Source organism: Periplaneta americana, chromosome 3 (genome assembly GCF_040183065.1).
Source record: "Periplaneta americana isolate PAMFEO1 chromosome 3, P.americana_PAMFEO1_priV1, whole genome shotgun sequence".
In the NCBI taxonomy this organism is placed as follows: domain Eukaryota; kingdom Metazoa; phylum Arthropoda; class Insecta; order Blattodea; family Blattidae; genus Periplaneta; species Periplaneta americana.
The window spans coordinates 124,851,961-124,869,498 of NC_091119.1; the positions used below are offsets into that span (position 1 = coordinate 124,851,961).

The 17,538-nt window shown below is 37.1% G+C and overlaps 1 protein-coding gene across 1 annotated transcript in view; it reads left to right on the plus strand.

Annotated features, from left to right (window-relative positions):
* Positions 1-10,359: 10,359 nt before the first annotated feature.
* Positions 10,360-17,538, plus strand: part of LOC138697049 (dipeptidase 3-like) — a 70,751-nt gene continuing 63,572 nt past the window's right edge. The window contains exons 1-2 of the mRNA XM_069822643.1: positions 10,360-10,399; positions 12,954-13,137. Coding sequence (XP_069678744.1) covers positions 10,360-10,399; positions 12,954-13,137 — 224 coding nt within the window. The remainder of the gene's footprint in view (positions 10,400-12,953; positions 13,138-17,538) is intronic.

Consider the following 17,538-nt stretch of genomic DNA (forward strand, 5'->3'; position numbering starts at 1 on the left):
GACGTGACGTTGAAATCACGTGGAAATTACGTCGAATCAAAGGAAGCTTATTGTGCTGAAGAGGTCGAAGTTTATTGAGTGACTGTGTCGTCACTGTTCCTCACGACAGAACTCAGACAGGGCTGCCCAAACAGAGATTGGCGTAAAGTAAGCTGTCTGAATAAAACACTATAAACTGGTAACAAGTATTTATTTAGGCCTAAAGTCATTATTGCTTTTAATTTGTTTCTAAGTCTGTTTATTATTACTCTTTGTATTTTTGTTTTTTGTTACATTTATATTGCGTAATACAACCTACACTTTGATTTTCACATGTTACGTAGTTAATTGCATTTTTCTTCCTTTACAGTTTAATGAGAGACCAGGTTTCTTTTAATATTGCATATAGCCTATACATACACAGGTTGTTTAAAAAGTTATGGTAAAAAAAAAATAGGGATGAGAAGAAAAACGAAGAGAAGCAAAAAAGTTCCAGTAAGCATGGGTCCGCAAATTAACCGTTTACGAGATAATGTCATTTTGTGCTGGTTGAGTCCCGTCGAATACTAAGTACTAGTCCAACGAAAACAATGACAATTTTATTTAATTTATCAATCACGGGACAGTACAATTCATAATTTTGGCTTCAACACCACAGAAATATGATTGAACATACACAAAAGAAACTTTTTTGTTTAAACAACAGTAAAGTTCGTAGATAAACAAGATACAGTAGGCCTACAGTATGAATATGTTAACTAAAGAATTTTACAGCAGTGTTCAAAATTCTGACCATGCACTTGAATGCATCTGCCTAGTCTTCTCCGCAAAGACCCCCGAATGGCCTCAAGCAATTCTGGATAATTCTTCATTTGCTGGAAGGGCTCTACAATCCGATGCTTCAGTTCTTCAAGGTGTGGCGATATCTGTTGTGTAAACTATACATTTTGCATAACCCCACACACAAAAATCCGAAGGATTTAAATGCGGGTCCACATCTGTGGAGTAACGGTTAACGCGTCTGGCCGCGAAACCAGGTGGCCCGGGTTCGAATCCCGGTCGGGGCAAGTTATATGGTTGGGGTTTTTTTCCGGGGTTTTCCCTCAACCCAATATGAGCAAATGCTTGGCAACTTTCGGTGCTGGATCCCGGACTCATTTCACCGGCATTATCACCTTCATCTTATTCAGACGCTAAATAACCTAAGATGTTGATAAAGAGTCGTAAAATAACCTACTTTAAATTCGGTGATCTAGGTACAGGTACTCCTCTACCTATCCACCGTTCACCATATCGTCTGTTTAGATATCGCAGCCGTCGGCAGAAATGTCATCGAGATGCCTGTTACTAACGTGACGTTGGAGGGGCAGGCACGGAATACACATCCCCCCTCCCAACCAAATCTTTGCAGGTATATTGTACAGTGGAAGCTCTTAAGTTCGACAGAAATCAAGTTGACATCCTATAGTTCGACTGCTTACCTAGGACAAATAGATATGCCCCTATACGGGCACTAAGAAATAGGTTTGCCATTTGAATGGAAATTGGTTCTGTGTCTTGTAGCGACACTTTTGTTAAAGGAAAACAGAATAGTTTATTGATTAGGACATCCATATTGAACACTGATTTTAAAATTAATGAACTCTTGTTTTTCTGTTTGAGAATTGTGCCGTTTGTGAGACGGAACTGTCGAAACCCACTGTGGTACTAGAAGCGCACACACAAGTCTCGGGGCGGGCAGGAAATGCAAGTGCACTACTGTATTCGTTGATGGATAACCAATAAGAATTTGTATTCATTTCACCTGCCACATCCACTACCCTTATTGGACTGAACTTTCAATTCCGTTCAGTCGAACTTAGGAGAGTCCACTGTACAAGGAGCTACCAGTGGCATAACATATTTATAGCTAGTTAAGCCTAACTCTGTCCAAAGGTAGGAAACGTGTATTTAAAGAAGAATAGGAGGAGACGTATTTTCTTGTGCTTATGGAAACAATAGTATATGCTTATTGTGCTCGAAAGTTTTGAAGGGCATTTATCAACACAGTATTAAACGCCATTATAATGTATCCTATGTCATAAAGACCATCAGAAGATAGCAGGTATTTATAAACATTTAAAATCCAAATTGCAGTACGAAGGGCAATAGCAAAACGTAGTAGATATGTACGATATGGTGCGATCATTCATTACAATGATAGATATCTGGAAATCAAGTATGAGGAGAAAACAGTTCCATCATTTCCCATGCCTACAGTCTCTTTCTGATATTTCTTAATCATATTTAAATAATTATGCTCATCTAAATATAAAAACAGAATTTCAACAACGGAGATTCGGTGATTTTAAAGCAAATGATTTCTTACTTTTTGCGAATCCTTTGACCATGGACATAAACAAGGTTAAGCCAGAAATGCAGCAAGTAGTAGCTGATTTACAGAGTAACACATATTTACAAACACGGTGAAAAGACATGTGTGGTTTAAATTTCTTTAAAATTCTGTCTACGGAAAAATATTCTTCTCATAGGTTATTTGCCGCCAATATAGCAGCTATGTTTGGTTCCACTTACTGTTGCGAACTTTATTTTTTTTTAAATTGAAACTTGCAAAATCAAAACAAAAATACTTTATTCGCTATCTTGATGCTGGGTAACTTTCGGTGCTGGACCCCGGATCATTTCACCGGCATTATCACCTTCATATCATTCAGACGCTAAATAACCTGAGCTGTTGATAAAGCGTCGTAAACTAACCTACAAAAAAAAAAAACAAAAACAAAAATCTTGAGATTGACTACTTGTGACATAAACGTAGAATTCTGTGGCACCTTGAAAGTTACGGTACAGTAAATGTAAAGTTAGTGATGGCTGCACGCCACTGATGTCTGAGCGTGCCCTCAACCCTAGCCACAACCATGCGACGTCATATGTATTGCTGGCTGCATTGCCTGATGTCATCGTGAGTACAATTCTGCCGATGACTGAGATATCGTCTCACACTTAGAAGGAAATAGGATGCGGAGAATGCTGCATATGTATTACTCGGACGGTAAGACCTGAACTAAACTCGCGCAGCTAGATTCTCTTCCGCCGGTAGCGAGAGAGAGGAGTAGGGGTAGAAGAGAATGGATATCAGGTGCTGTGAAGGTCAGGCAAGTCGAGATTACGTCATCGTAGACGTCTGCGCAACCGTTTGTTCGGTTCAGGTCTTACCGTCCGAGTTATACAAAGCATGAATGTGCACTTTATCATATCCAGGCGCTCGTTTCGCTGGCGACCCCAACCAGCAAAACAATGGCATTATCTCGTAAACTGTTTGTTTGTGGATCCATGTTTACTGGAACATTTTTGCTTCTCTTAGTTTTTACTTCTCATCCCTAAATTTTTGACCATCACTTTTGAAACACTCTGTGTATATATTACCACATCGTTTACTATATGAACCCTTTCTTATAGATAAACTTCACTTTCGACGATAGTAACCTGATTATTTGCATAATAAAGTGTTATGTATACGAGTATTTTCCTTCTGTTCTGAATTATTCGTCTTTACATTCTTCAACCATGACTCCATTAACATAAGGGTTAAAAAGTGTGGGAGGGGAAGAGAAAGAGAGGACATTCCTGTTTCACTCCCAGATTTTCAACCGTCATAGTTCTATCTTTGATGTTTTAATTTTAACTGTTTGTTAAAATAGAGGCTCTGCAAAGTTCCGAAAGCTGCTGTGGCAGTCTTTATCTTCTAAAACGTGCCGTGAATATTTTAATCTACTTCATCAAACACGTCCTCATAATCTAAAAATATCAATGTAGACGAGTTAAACTCTCAGCTCTTTTAATTTAATTTTTCTATTGCGTAAATACAGTCTGCAGAGAATCGTAATTCTCTCAAACTCTACTGAAAGGTGAATATGACAATTTTGCAGTTATTGCATGTATTCGTTGTTTCGTTATTTTTTTAAATACAATGTATGAACTGTATTAAAGAGATTTATGCTAAGCCATGGTAGTTTTGTTAATCCTGAAGGAAGATGAATAGAGAAAATGCAACTGGATAGTTCAATCCAACTTCTTTCATTTGATTTTTGATGCCTCGAAGTAATTTTATTTTCCCGGCGGAATCATATATAATTTACATGTAATAATTTTTCTACATCTCGAAGTTCTGTTACTCGATTTTTTCGGTATATCGATTAATATATTCTTTAACTCGATTTTAAAGTGAAAATGAAAATATATACAAGTGTGTAACTAAAATTTAATGAATGTGATGAAATAACATTATTTTAACGAGCATTGTACATTAGTATTTTCCTTCCTTTGAAAGTGCCCTCTTCTATAGTGAGGATCACGTAATTTCGTCGTCTCTTCAGTGTTGCCAACTAATATTAGATATCACCAAAAGAGGTTAAAATCACAATGCCATGTAATATAATAATAATAATAATAATAATAATAATAATAATAATAATAATGAAGTATTAACAATAAGGATGTCTTGCTTATTTACCACATCCCATCTTTATGTTGGGGAGGCGTTTTCTAAAAGTTTCAATAATTTGTGAAAGAGTATATTTTTCTTCTGGACCTCGCGCACATTAGCCTATGTTAGTAGTTAGTAGATTAGTGTATGATCTAATATTAAAATGTATTTTGTCTGACAACATGAAATTCATTACTTTGATTAAACAGTTTACGAATCACGAGACCTAATATTTTGTTTGTTCATATGAAATGATTAGTATGAATTCCGAAAACGAATGCCACTTTGAAATGTATGCTTAAGAATATTTACTCCATTATTATAATGAAAGTCTAAACACGAAAAAAAATAATTAAAATGTGAAATGGTATTTCTATCGATTACCCAAGGGCGTGTATCACACGAAATATGTTATATTTATTTACACTTTGCCTAGCTGGCTATAATCTTGAATTGTAACCACAACACAAAACCACACATACAATAACTATTATGTATTAATATTAATACTGATATTAATTAATTTATTAGTATGTTCTAATTTCACTAGCTTCCAGTAATCGGCTCAGAAATGTAGAGCAATTTGACTTTTCAGAATTTAAACTACCGACAACTTGTCACTGCTGCCAACATAACAGTCATAAAATCACTACCAGTTGTAGTATTTCTCAGTACCGAAATTTGAAACGAAGTTGGCAAAAGAAAATTCAACCTGCAGACTAGAAAATCACTATAATTCACTAGTTTATGTAGTAATGGGAGAAAAATGGTTAGGTTTCACCCTTACGGTATTAAGTAAGCTGATCCGGACATTAGAAATCTAACCCATTGATACTAATCCTATCCCTGTCAATCACTACAGGCAGGTATTTGTACCTTAACGGTAGAGGAAGGAGGGTAAGTTGACGTTGTTAAGAGTTACACTTTTTTAATTAATTTTTTGACATATTAGAAATGGCCTACCTGTTGCTATCTCTCGAATTTCTTGTGATTTTTTTCCCGTTCGTCATCTTACCCCGTTCGTTAACTTAACTCTCCTTCCCCTATACACATAATGGAATGTCTGTAACATTATTCTTCTCAAAATTTGTTATGAATTGCTAAAATCGTCGTCCTGAAAACCAAAGAAAGAATCTATGGACAACCTCGACTTCTCTTTGTTGAAAGTTAAGCAATAATACTTGTCGTCAATAATATTTATGGTATTGGACACTTGTGAATATTTTTGATGTCTCGAATTTTCGATAATTCGAAGCATTATCAGTTTCCGGAAACACTTCGAGATATCGAAGTTCGACTGTATATCAGTTTAAGTAGATTAATTTAAACTATGCGGTGCGCATTAGAAGGCTCAGGCCTACTAACAAAAGTCAAAGCTGTTTCCAAGCCCGGTTGCAAAAAAGGACGAGTAGGAGGAGATAATATCTTAAAAAATTCCAGGCTCAGCTGATCCGGTTGTCAGTAGGTCTACCTATAGTGAGGGTCACGTAAGAACAGTTCCTAAACATCAAATATTACCGTCTTGTCGGTGTTGCCAACTGTTACCATATAGCACCATATAAAGTAAAATCACGATTCTATGTACTGAATGACTTATTTACTTACTGTACTTTACCTTTATGTTGGAAGGTTATTCTAAATAATTCAATAATTTGTAACATATTTTCGTAGGCAAACTATACGAGAAAGGGATCAACATGTTAGGTATTTTGTCTGGCAATATGAAATTCATTGGTTTGACTAGACAATTGATTCACGAGACCTAACCTAAAAATGTATTTTGTTTGATCACGTGAAATTATTAGTACTAACTCCAAAAACCGAATATCACCATGAAATGTATGCTTAAGAATACTTACTCCTAATAATTTTGCTTCTCTAGTTATAATTGCTGTCTCTGTGAGCATATTTCCTTCTTTATTATCTTCTTTCGGTTAACTCTGAAAGAACAGAACGCCAGTAGGGGAAGTTATCCCCACTCTCGCAGCAAGCTTTACGCTGACTTGGTGGAGTCGCTGTCATGCTTTTTCCTCTTTTTGACATTATTGTAATAAAAATAATTACGAAAGAAATTCATTAAAATGTGGAATAGTATTTCTATCGACCTTCATTATCACACGAAAGTATGTTATATTTATTAACACTTAGGTCTACCTGACTATAGTCTTGAATTGTAACCACAACTTAACAAGTAAAATAACTATTATGTATTAATATTAATACTGATATTAATTAATTATTACTATGTTCAAATTTCACTAGCTTCCAGTAACCGGCTCAGAAATCTAGTACAATTTTAATTCCATGGAACTCCAGTACGGACAACTTTTGTCTCAGCTGCCAACATAACAGTTACAAAATCACTACCATTTGTAGTATTTGTCAGTATCGAAATTCGAAACGCAGTTGGCAAAAGAAAATTAAACTGCAAATTATAAAATCACTACAATCCACTAGCACATGTAGTAATGGGAGAAAAATAGATTTAACTCTTAGGATATGAAGTAAGCTGACCCGGACTATTACAATGGGCCCCTTATCCGGTGTTGCGAGGTCGGTAGAGGAGGCTCGCTAGCTGTAGTGAAAGCAGCCTCCCTAGGACATAGTGACCATGAAAAATAAACCCCTGGTCTTCCAAGTTGATCGTTGATGCAGTGGACTAGCTCTCTGTTAATCGAAAAAAAAAGTCAACTGCTAAAAATATATATAAAAAAGACTATTTTTGGTGAAGAAAACTTGTGAAGTACATAATAGGTGCATCAGCATAATATACTGTGTGTATACATATTATAAAAATATTGCTGTAAATAAAATAAATACATATATTTTTTTAGCCACGTATAACAATTGAGCGGTAAACTGCAAGAGGTAGCCAAGCTACAACAACCATAGTGGGAGACAAATAAGACTTTTACGAAAAGGTCCGTACTCTAGAATTAGAGCGCTCTTGCATTGATTGGCGCAATGCCATATCTACAGTATATAGTTTAGGGCAGCGGTCATCAGCTTAAAGCACCTGAGGCTAGCGTCTCTTACCCGCGGAGAACACACTGCACTATGGCGCACTCGTAGCTGCTAGCGGGTGTGCTCTCTACCTCTTCCTGCTGCACGACGGGGCACACGGAACTGCTCCGCTTACCCTTTACCCATTTCAGCGAGTGCTGACGACCACCGGTTTAGGGCATAGGTCGGCATTCTGTAACTTGCGAGCCAGCCCCTGGAAAACGAATCAAGTGAAGGGGAGTATGTAGTAGAGGCTATACCTTCACCCACAACGAACTGTGTACACAACGTAACTAATATCACTGCTGGCTTGGCTTCATAGTATCATATCATTACCAAGACTATTGAAAATCCCATGGAAACGTGAATTTCGACCAGAATATCGACTCTTGTATAAGATATATCAATTATTGTTATAATTATACTAAAATTTATAGTTCAATTTCGCAATTAAACTTTGATAACAGCCTAATATAACTTTCATCCATTCTGTAATTCACTAAGAGTCACTATAGAGTAAAGCAACAAAATATGAAATATTTTATGGAGTTTGTTGTCGACACCATGAGCCAAATAAAATCAAAGTCAAATTAAAGCATCGGAAATTCTGAAACTCCTACAAAATATGGGGTAAGAATACCATATTTTCCATATTATACAGCTGTAAGGTGACTTAGCCTTGAAAAAAATGCTTCGTCGGTTTCTGGCAAGATAACTTCTAGTTTTTATGAAGGAAAATGTGCGGGAATTTTCTTTAAGTACCGGTAATTGTCGCCTACGTTTGAAATACATTACACTGTCCTAGGATTTCAATATGTTAATAAATCATTACTGTTATAGGGCACAGAAATTCCCAGGTTGGAGAAAAATTGGCTGCTACAATTTGACATTCCTTTCCGAAATTTCAGAACACTTCATCAATTTAAATCTATAACTTCAAGGCAATAATAAAAAAATATAGTTCAAATGTACGGCAGCATCAATTCTTTCCTTTTACTTACAGATTTATGAATTGAAAATTTATTAGAAAAGGAAACATTTAATCTTCCTTGCTTACACTCATTTGGCAGTATTGTATAAGAGACATCAAATTACAATATTACATTCATCTCTTGTGAATTACAAATATATTTTTATAACAAAAGATTCGTTCAATTAAAAAAATTGAAACTGGTTTTCAATTGCATGGAAATCCTTTTGACTTAGAAATAATTAGAATAAGACATGAATTAGAATAGGAAGTTGTATATCTCTTAGACGACATGTTTTTTTTGGAAACACAATATAAAGATTCCGAAGGTGTTAATATTTTCAAATTGCTAGACAAATTAAAATACGATAATCTGAGGTCTTACGCAGCCAAAATCACAGCCATGCATATCTCCACATTATATTATATGTGAACAAATTTTTACAAAAATTAACTTTGCAAAATCAAAAAGAACAACTCATATTACAGATGAGCATCTCACTTTACAGTTAAAATTAGCCATATCGTCGGCTTAGAGTGTAAACCTGCTAACCGCAAAAGAACAAATTTTACAAGGGATGCAACAAAGTAAGTTTAAATTAACCCTGAAACTTTAGGACCAAATCCAAAATACAGGTGGCATTTGTACCTGCACTTTGGATTTGGTCCTAAAGTTTCAGAGTTAATTTAAACTCAGTTTTTTGCTTCCTTTGTAAAATTTTCTTTTTTGGCCGTTGGTAGATTTACATTATAAGCCGACGATATAAAATTTTACTTCTGACTGATCAGTTACTCAAATACCATTTCTCCTTGAATTACTGTCCCGGTATTGTTCTGTTATACTTCATCAGTCATTGTTCAACGACATTTTTGGAAAAGGACGAAGAAAATAATTGAAAACGTATCAATAATAATGACAATGAGTCGATCTGGTTGGTAATCATAACTGAACTAAAAATGTTGGTATCGTAATCAAAAATGCCATAATTATACATAAATAAAATAAATTATTAATGTAAAAATTATTTACTAATAAAGGAATAGGCTATATAATAAACCTAAAAAATTATAAACATAAAATATACCTAGTTGGTATAGCGCTGACCTTCTATGCCAAAGGTTGCGAGTTCGATTCTGGGCCAGGCCGATGGCATTTAAGTGTGCTTAAATGCGACAGACTCATGTCAGTAGATTTACTTGCATGTAAAAGAACTCCTGCAGGACAAAATTCCGGCAAACCGGCGACGCTTATATAACCTCGGCAGTTGCGAGCTTAGTTAAATAAAACACAACACTGTGATCAACGTTGTACTACTAAGATTAAAGTCCAGCACTATACATTGAATACTATGGTAAGGGGAAGCGTACCCACCCCCTTTCATCCCTTCCATTTAATTGCTGAGCTTGTTGCTTTCTGCTGATGTATTGGGGAAGTAAGTTTTGCCGACTTATGGTTTAAGGAAAGGACAACAAATTCTAGAAACTGCCTGAAACATATGAAGTCTCATTTTTGAGAATTTTGAGTCACAGTTCCCTCTTGCAGTGGACCCCTCAATTGTCATGTCACGGTATTACATACTTGAAAGTTTTGTTCACCCCTGGTTTAAGAAGATAAAGTTGCTGGCAGTTTGCTTCCGGGCTGCACCCTGCCATTACTGGACACGTGACAACAGGGAGGTGATGATGGTAGACTTCATGTGCTGGAGGGAATTGGGGTTGAGGGTGGCGCTAAGGCCTTACGGGGAGACATGCTAGAATGGGTTGTCGTGTTCATGTCCGCGTCTATTTGATTCTATTATGGTCGTGTCTCTCTGTATTTACCGCGCATACATGGTACATTTACCATGATTACGAATTTTTTTGTCAGTGCTAGTGACATTTGATAGAAATGCCGCAGTATTTATGTGAATGAGAGTGAGAAATGGATTGTTCAGAAGCCATTCAGTGTCAAGGTCAACCAAGTAAGAAAACTTGTATGTATTACTTCAGTAAAAAAAGAAGTCACGCGTGTTGATGGTACTGCAAAAAAGTAATAATAAAATTTTTGGTGCAATTTATTACAGATACAGGAATAATAATAATAATAATAATAATAATAATAATAATAATAATAATAATAATAATAATAATAAGGTACTTAGCAAAATATTTGGGACTAAGAGGGATGAAGTTACAGGAGAATGGAGAAAATTACACAACGCAAATCTGCACGCATTGTATTCTTCACCTGACATAATTAGGAACATTAAATCCAGACGTTTGAGATGGGCAGGGCATGTAGCACGTATGGGATATGATGATAGAGAATGGATTAATCTTGCTCTGGATAGGGACCAATGGCGGGCTTATGTGAGGTTGGCAATGAACCTCCGGGTTCCTTAAAAGCCAGTAAGTAAGTAATAATAAGTAGGCGTACTTTTTCCTGAATCTCAGTCCTCCCATGCTAGGCATAGGATCCGAATTCGAACTCAGCCGAGGTCGATGGATATTGAAGTGCGATAAAATTCTTAGCTTGCTTTCCTCCCGGAGGGAAGTAAAGCTGTGAAGCCGATGTGGTAAATGTGCAGCACGTTCAATTCTAAAACTGAATAATCCCTTGCCGATGAAAGCATGGTTAAGTAAGCACTGCTACTGCTGCTGCTACTACTATTACTGCAGCTACTACTACTACTACTACCACTACTACCACTACTACTCTATTGCTGCTACTGTTACTATTATTACTGCTGCTACTTCTACTGCTGCTACTACTACTATTGCTGCTACTGTTACTACTACTGCTGTTGCTAAAACTACTGCTACTACTACTGCTGCTACTGTTACTACTACTACTACTGCTAAAACTACTACTACTACTACTGCTATTACTGCTGCTACTGATATTACTGCTACTGCTGTTACTGTTACTACTACTGCTTCTACTACTGCTGCTACTGCTACTATTACTACTGCTACTGCTGCTACTACTACTGCTACTGCTGCTATTGCTACTACTGCTGCTACTGTCACTACTACTACTGCTGCTGCTACTACTACTATTACTGCTACTGCTACTATTACTGCTACTATTACTACTGCTACTGCTGCTACTACTATTACTGTTAGTACTGCTACTGCTGCTACTACTACTACTGCTGTTATTACTGCTGCTGCTACTACTACTACTACTACTACTACTACTACTACTACTACTACTACTACTACTACTGCTGCTACTACTACTACTGTTACTACTACTACTGCTGCTATTGCTGCAACTACTACTACTACTACTACTACTACTACTACTACTACTATTATTTTCCACTACTACCCGTGGCAAGGTAACTCAATTATTGTTAAAGGAACTGGCAACTGGCTCGAAGGTCCTGGGTTCAGTCCCGAGAGGTTATGGCATTTTTCTTGGTGCCAAAATTTCCATAACGGCTCGTAGGTTCACTCAGCCTGCTATAAAATTGAGTATCGGGTTCTGTGGTGTAAAATGTGGCCTACCACATCATTTTAGTCTACTGTCGAGATCGAAAAAGCATGGAGTTCTACCTCCATGCCCCCATGCGCCTTCAGGCGTATATAAGGAATACCTTTTACTACTACTGCTGCTGCTGATACTGATACTGATACTGATCCTGATCCTATGTTGGCTTGTTAAGTTTCTATTTTGACTTTATTAAACTTTTAAAAATATGAAGTCTTGTATCTGTGACCTACTCTGATTGACTTCAGAGCAGTTAAAATGTGCTTTAACATAAATGTCATAAAGGCATTTTTGAACATAAAAGTAACACCTGTATTTGATAATAGAGGAATTAGTGTTTTTTTTCTGAAAATTTCAACTCTCCAGACTCCTTTTCACCAGCAGATGAAATACTTGCCCAACTTTCAATAGTCTGGTTTACTCCAAATTCTGTTAGCTCTAGTGTGGAAAGCGAGGAAAGAGTAAGCTTTATGCAAGTATTTTGTAGGTATAACATTTTGAAATGAAAATTTGAGGTGGGGAGGGAAACACAAATTTTTACTTCCTCTTTATAGGTAATAAATATAAAGAGGAACTGCAATGTGCAGCAAACATGCAAGTTTCTAGGTTTTCACCCTAGAAAGGAACACGTCGCAATTGTACTGTTCACATTTCACGAGAGGATCCCTATGAGAAAATAATTTTAATACATATGCAAGCCACCTCCGTTAACGCCACGTGGGCCCAACGTTTGCTGTGTAGGACGAGGTGCAGCACTACAGCGCATACCCTGTTTTTCATCTCTGCACCGCCTCTGTGCTCATTGAACTTCTTTTGGGCGCCCATGACTTCAACAACCCATTCTCTATTATCCACTTTTATAAAACATAGGTCTTTGAAGCTTATTCTGGGTTGTTACATTTAAATTAAAACATTACTTATTATTTCTTTATTTGTCCATTGGGTTCTGCTTCAGCATTTGTGCACGTTTACACTGTATTCATAAAATTGTCCAAGAGAGCTTCGTGGTCTAATTGAAATGCTTAATATTTGTGTTGCAGGGACGCTGATGCTGATAGCAGCGCCTCGACGCTGGCTGGCGGTGCTGGTGGTCCTTCTGGTGGCAGTCGGGGTGGGTGTCGGTGTTCCACTCGCCCTCCGTGCTGGAGGGGGTACCAGCACATCCCTTCAGGAGCGCCTGGAGCTGGCGACACGGCTCCTGCACGAAGTTCCTCTGGTTGACGGGTAAGAGAGGACATGCAATTCTCTTAAAGTAGCACATAATATAGATGAACAACGAGCGAGAAGCAAGGCTAAAGATAGACAGAGAAATCAGTAGCAAGTTAGGTATGTCACATTCAGTAACAAGACGATTTTTACCTTGGAATCCTCTGAAGATTAAGTTGTGTTAACCTGACTTAAGGGTAGAAAATGAGGCATATTTGATTAATAGTACACAACATGAATTTCACCGCGAAATTCTGATGTTAATTACAGTAATAGGACTATTTTGTATCTTAGTAGCATTTACAGTTATTATTTTCATATAATAAAATAAGACAAACTAAGGTTCAATGGGAAATACATGTTAAATTTTTTAGTTTTTAAGTATGTATGTATGCATGTTTTTTTAGGAGTATTTAAAGCCCAGTGGGAAGCTTACCTTCAGCATTTAAATATTTGTCAAAGACTTTTACACGTTGACAACCCTCATGTAGCAGCCACTCGAAATCTTCCAAACGAAATTGAACATTGCATCAAACAATTACCAATTACCTACGATTGCTCTGAACGTATTTCTTCTCAAAAACTAAGAAAAGCATTGCGTGAAGATTCTTTTCATCAATGGAGCAAATTGAAAAGTAAAGGTTTGGGAGTTGTTTTCTATTCTCACTGGAAGAAAGGTAATTCGTGGATCTCAACCAAAAAGGGACTTTCGAGCAGTCAGTGGACGCAAGCGATTAAGATGAACTGTAATACAATACCTGTCCGTACTCTCTCTGGTAGAACTCTTGACTCAACCCGTTGCAGAAGATGCGACGAGCAAGAAACGCTTCCTCACGTCTTGGGTTTCTGCCGTCATGGAGAATTGCTCCGAATCAACAGACATAATACGGTTCGTTCTCTCATCGCAGCTTCAATCCGTCAGAATGCTTCCTATGAGGTTTATGAGGAGGTTGGTTGTGTCTCTTCTGATGGCTCTACTAGACGGGCTGATATCATCATAATTGATCGGCAGAAGGATAAGGGTGTCATTCTTGATCCCACAATCCGTTTTGAGATGCATGACCAACAGCCACAAGAGGTGTGTCGTTAAAAACAAGTCATATATGAGCCTTGTTGTCAGCATCTTGGAGCACAATACCACATTACACATTGGACAGTTTTTGGGCTCATGTTCGGTGCCCGTGGTACGATCCCACGTGAAACTTTAAATCAACTTAAACAATATAAAATTTCTGATGCAACGACTGATGCCATAGGATCTCACGTGTTAAAATCATCCTTGCTATAATAAGAAAAGAAATTTACAAGATAAGAAAAGAAATTTACATTCACTTCTCTTTCTCTTCGAAATCTTGAACTCTTCTATTCCTTCGTACCTGTCGTCTCGCTTCACTTACCTTTCTTCCCACCACAATCTGAACACACGCTCTCGCCATGAAACAATACTAACAATACCATCCCATCGCACCTCCTCATACTCATCCTCTTTCACAATAGCCCTGCCAAGACTCTGGAATTCGTTACCTGCTAGCATCAGGGACTGTCGAAATAAAATTCAATTCAAACGCAAACTTACTAGGCACTTGGTCAGTAATTGAGACTCGTTCAGACATGGTTTCTTGTAAATAGTTCTTTTAATCTACCACAAAATATCTCAATATCCGGTAATTTCATCACTATAAAATTTTGTTATTGTAGGTTTAATTTGTAATTTAGTAAATACAAAAATATTCTTTGTTCTTAACTTCTATGATAAAATGTCTAGCTTTCATTAATCAGGTATTCTTGTCGTACTTTAATTTTTATTGTAATTGTAATTGTAAATTTAATATTAATTGTAATCTTATTGTTCATGTTATAGTTGTAATCCCCTGGTAGAGGGGCAGAGAAGGCCTGACGGCCTTATCTCTACCAGGTTAAATAAATAAATCTAATCTAAATCTAATCTAAATTAGTAATCATTTGTACCCAACAACATTTTTATTGTAAATGATTTCCTACGTTTTCTTATCTTAATGTTTTTTTCTTTTTCTTTCCAAGTGTCACAAAATTGTTTTGTTTAAGTTACTTATTATTCTTTATGAATTGATTAGTAGGCCGATCTATCGAACCCTTATTTAGGGCGGCTTTTGTTTCTACAAATTATCTGTGACACTTCACTAGTAGGAGGGTCTGATACAAAGTAGCGGCAACACTGTCACCGTGCTTCTTGCAAATACTTCAGACCTTTGGTTTATGATATTATTCTGAGATTCCCTTCGCTTTCAAATGTCGATTTTCATAAAGAGAAAATAAAATAATATTATAAATGATTATAGAGCGAGTCAAACCTAAGTTACCGCCATTCTTACCGAGCCATGAGATTGCTTTTTGACGGGTAGCGCATCGAGTTTCCCCAGTCAGTTGTTCCCTCTAAGCCCGGCGCAGGATACAACTCGCTAACGGAGATGGACAATGCAAAGCTCCAGAAGAGTTGTGTCGCTGGCGTAGTGCAAACGATTAACAAGCAAATCTTAAGCATTGTGCCTACGCTGGACTTAAAGGAATCGACTTACCTGGAAAATCTAACCTGCTGCCCGTTAAAAATCAACCTCGTAGATCGATAAGAATGCCGGTAACTCAAATTTGACTCGATCTATGCTATCAGGCTGTCCCTGAAACGCCGTCCATTTCTTCGATGTATACTGTAGGATACGCCATGTATTGTGGGTCCCTATCACCACGGCATGGCGCGTCCTCAGGTTGCGGATAGAGGAGACGGCCTCCAGATATGGAGGGTAGCTGCGAATATATTGAATAAGCAGTCGTGGACAGCCGATAAGGGGTGGTCCTCCAGCTTGGGGGTTGGGCGAAGGGCTAACAACCCATCACCGTAAAAAACAGCTTGTTACGTATCCCTATAATAAGCCTCGGAATAGGACTGATTCACTGGCACGACTACAGCAAAGGAATAAGGATTTGAGATTTGGCACTTGGAACGTAACTAGTCTTTATAGAACAGGAGGGGTAACATTAGTAGCAAAAGAGCTAGCTAGATATAGAATAGACTTCGTAGGAGTACAAGAGGTTAGGTTAGATGGGAATGGCATATCACAAATAGGAGATTACTTGTTGTATTATGGGGAAGGAAACAATAATCACCAATTAGGAACAGGATTCTTTGTTCATAAAAGAATAAAATCAGCAGTAAAAAAGGTCGAATTTATCAGTGACAGGTTATCATATTTAGTACTTAAGGGTAGATGGTGCGACATCATAGTTATAAATGCTCACGCCCCTACAGAAGAGAAAGACGACCATATAAAGAATAGCTTCTATGAGGAATTGGAACATACTTTTGATCAGTTCCCTAGATATCACATGAAAATTTTATTGGGGGATTTCAATGCTAAAGTAGGACGGGAGGATATTTTCAGACCAACTATTGGAAAAGAGAGCCTACACGCAATTAGTAGTGACAATGGAGTTAGATTAGTCAACTTTGCCACATCGAAAATTTAATTGTCAAAAGTACAACATTCCCCCATAAGGATATACATAAATATACTTGGACTTCTCCAGATGGATTGACACACAACCAAATAGATCACATCTTGATAGATAAACGGAGACATACTAGTATAGTAGATATTCAAACTTTCAGGGGTGCAGACTGTAATTCTGACCATTATTTGGTGATTGGAGAATTAAGAGAAAGATTATCAGTAGCCAAGCGAGTAGAGCAACAAGTTAATATTACTAAATTCAATATTTTGAAATTAAAGGACGAGGAAGCTAAGCAAAATTATCAGGTCGAAATTTCGAATAGGTTTGCCACTTTAGAAAGTTCCGACGAAGTTGAGAAAGAAATAGATGTTAATAGCGTGTGGGAAAATATCAGAGATAGTATCAAAATTGCAGCTGAGCAGAGCATAGGTTATTATGAAACTAAGAAAAAGAAACCGTGGTTTGATGAAGATTGTTGCATGGTAGTAGAAAGAAGGAAACAGGCAAAATTGAAATTCTTACAGGATCCAGTTGAGGAGAAGAGAGATAATTATTTCAATGAAAGACGGGATGCAAGTCGTACACTTAGGAATAAAAAGAGAGGTTACTTGAAGGAAAAACTGAATGAGGTAGAAACAAATAGTAAGAATAAAAACATTCGAGATTTATATAAGGGTATAAAGGAATTTAAGAACGGATATCAGCCAAGGGTAAACGTGATCAAGGATGAGAATGGTGACTTGCTTGCAGACTCTCCATCAATCCTAAACAGATGGAAAAACTATTTTGCGCAACTACTAAATGTACATAGGCCAAATAGAAATGATCGGGACGATATTGAAATACAAACTGCTGAGCCATTTATACCCGAACCCACGCCTTCAGAAGTCGAAATTGCGATAGAAAATCTGAAAAAGTACAAGTCTCCAGGTA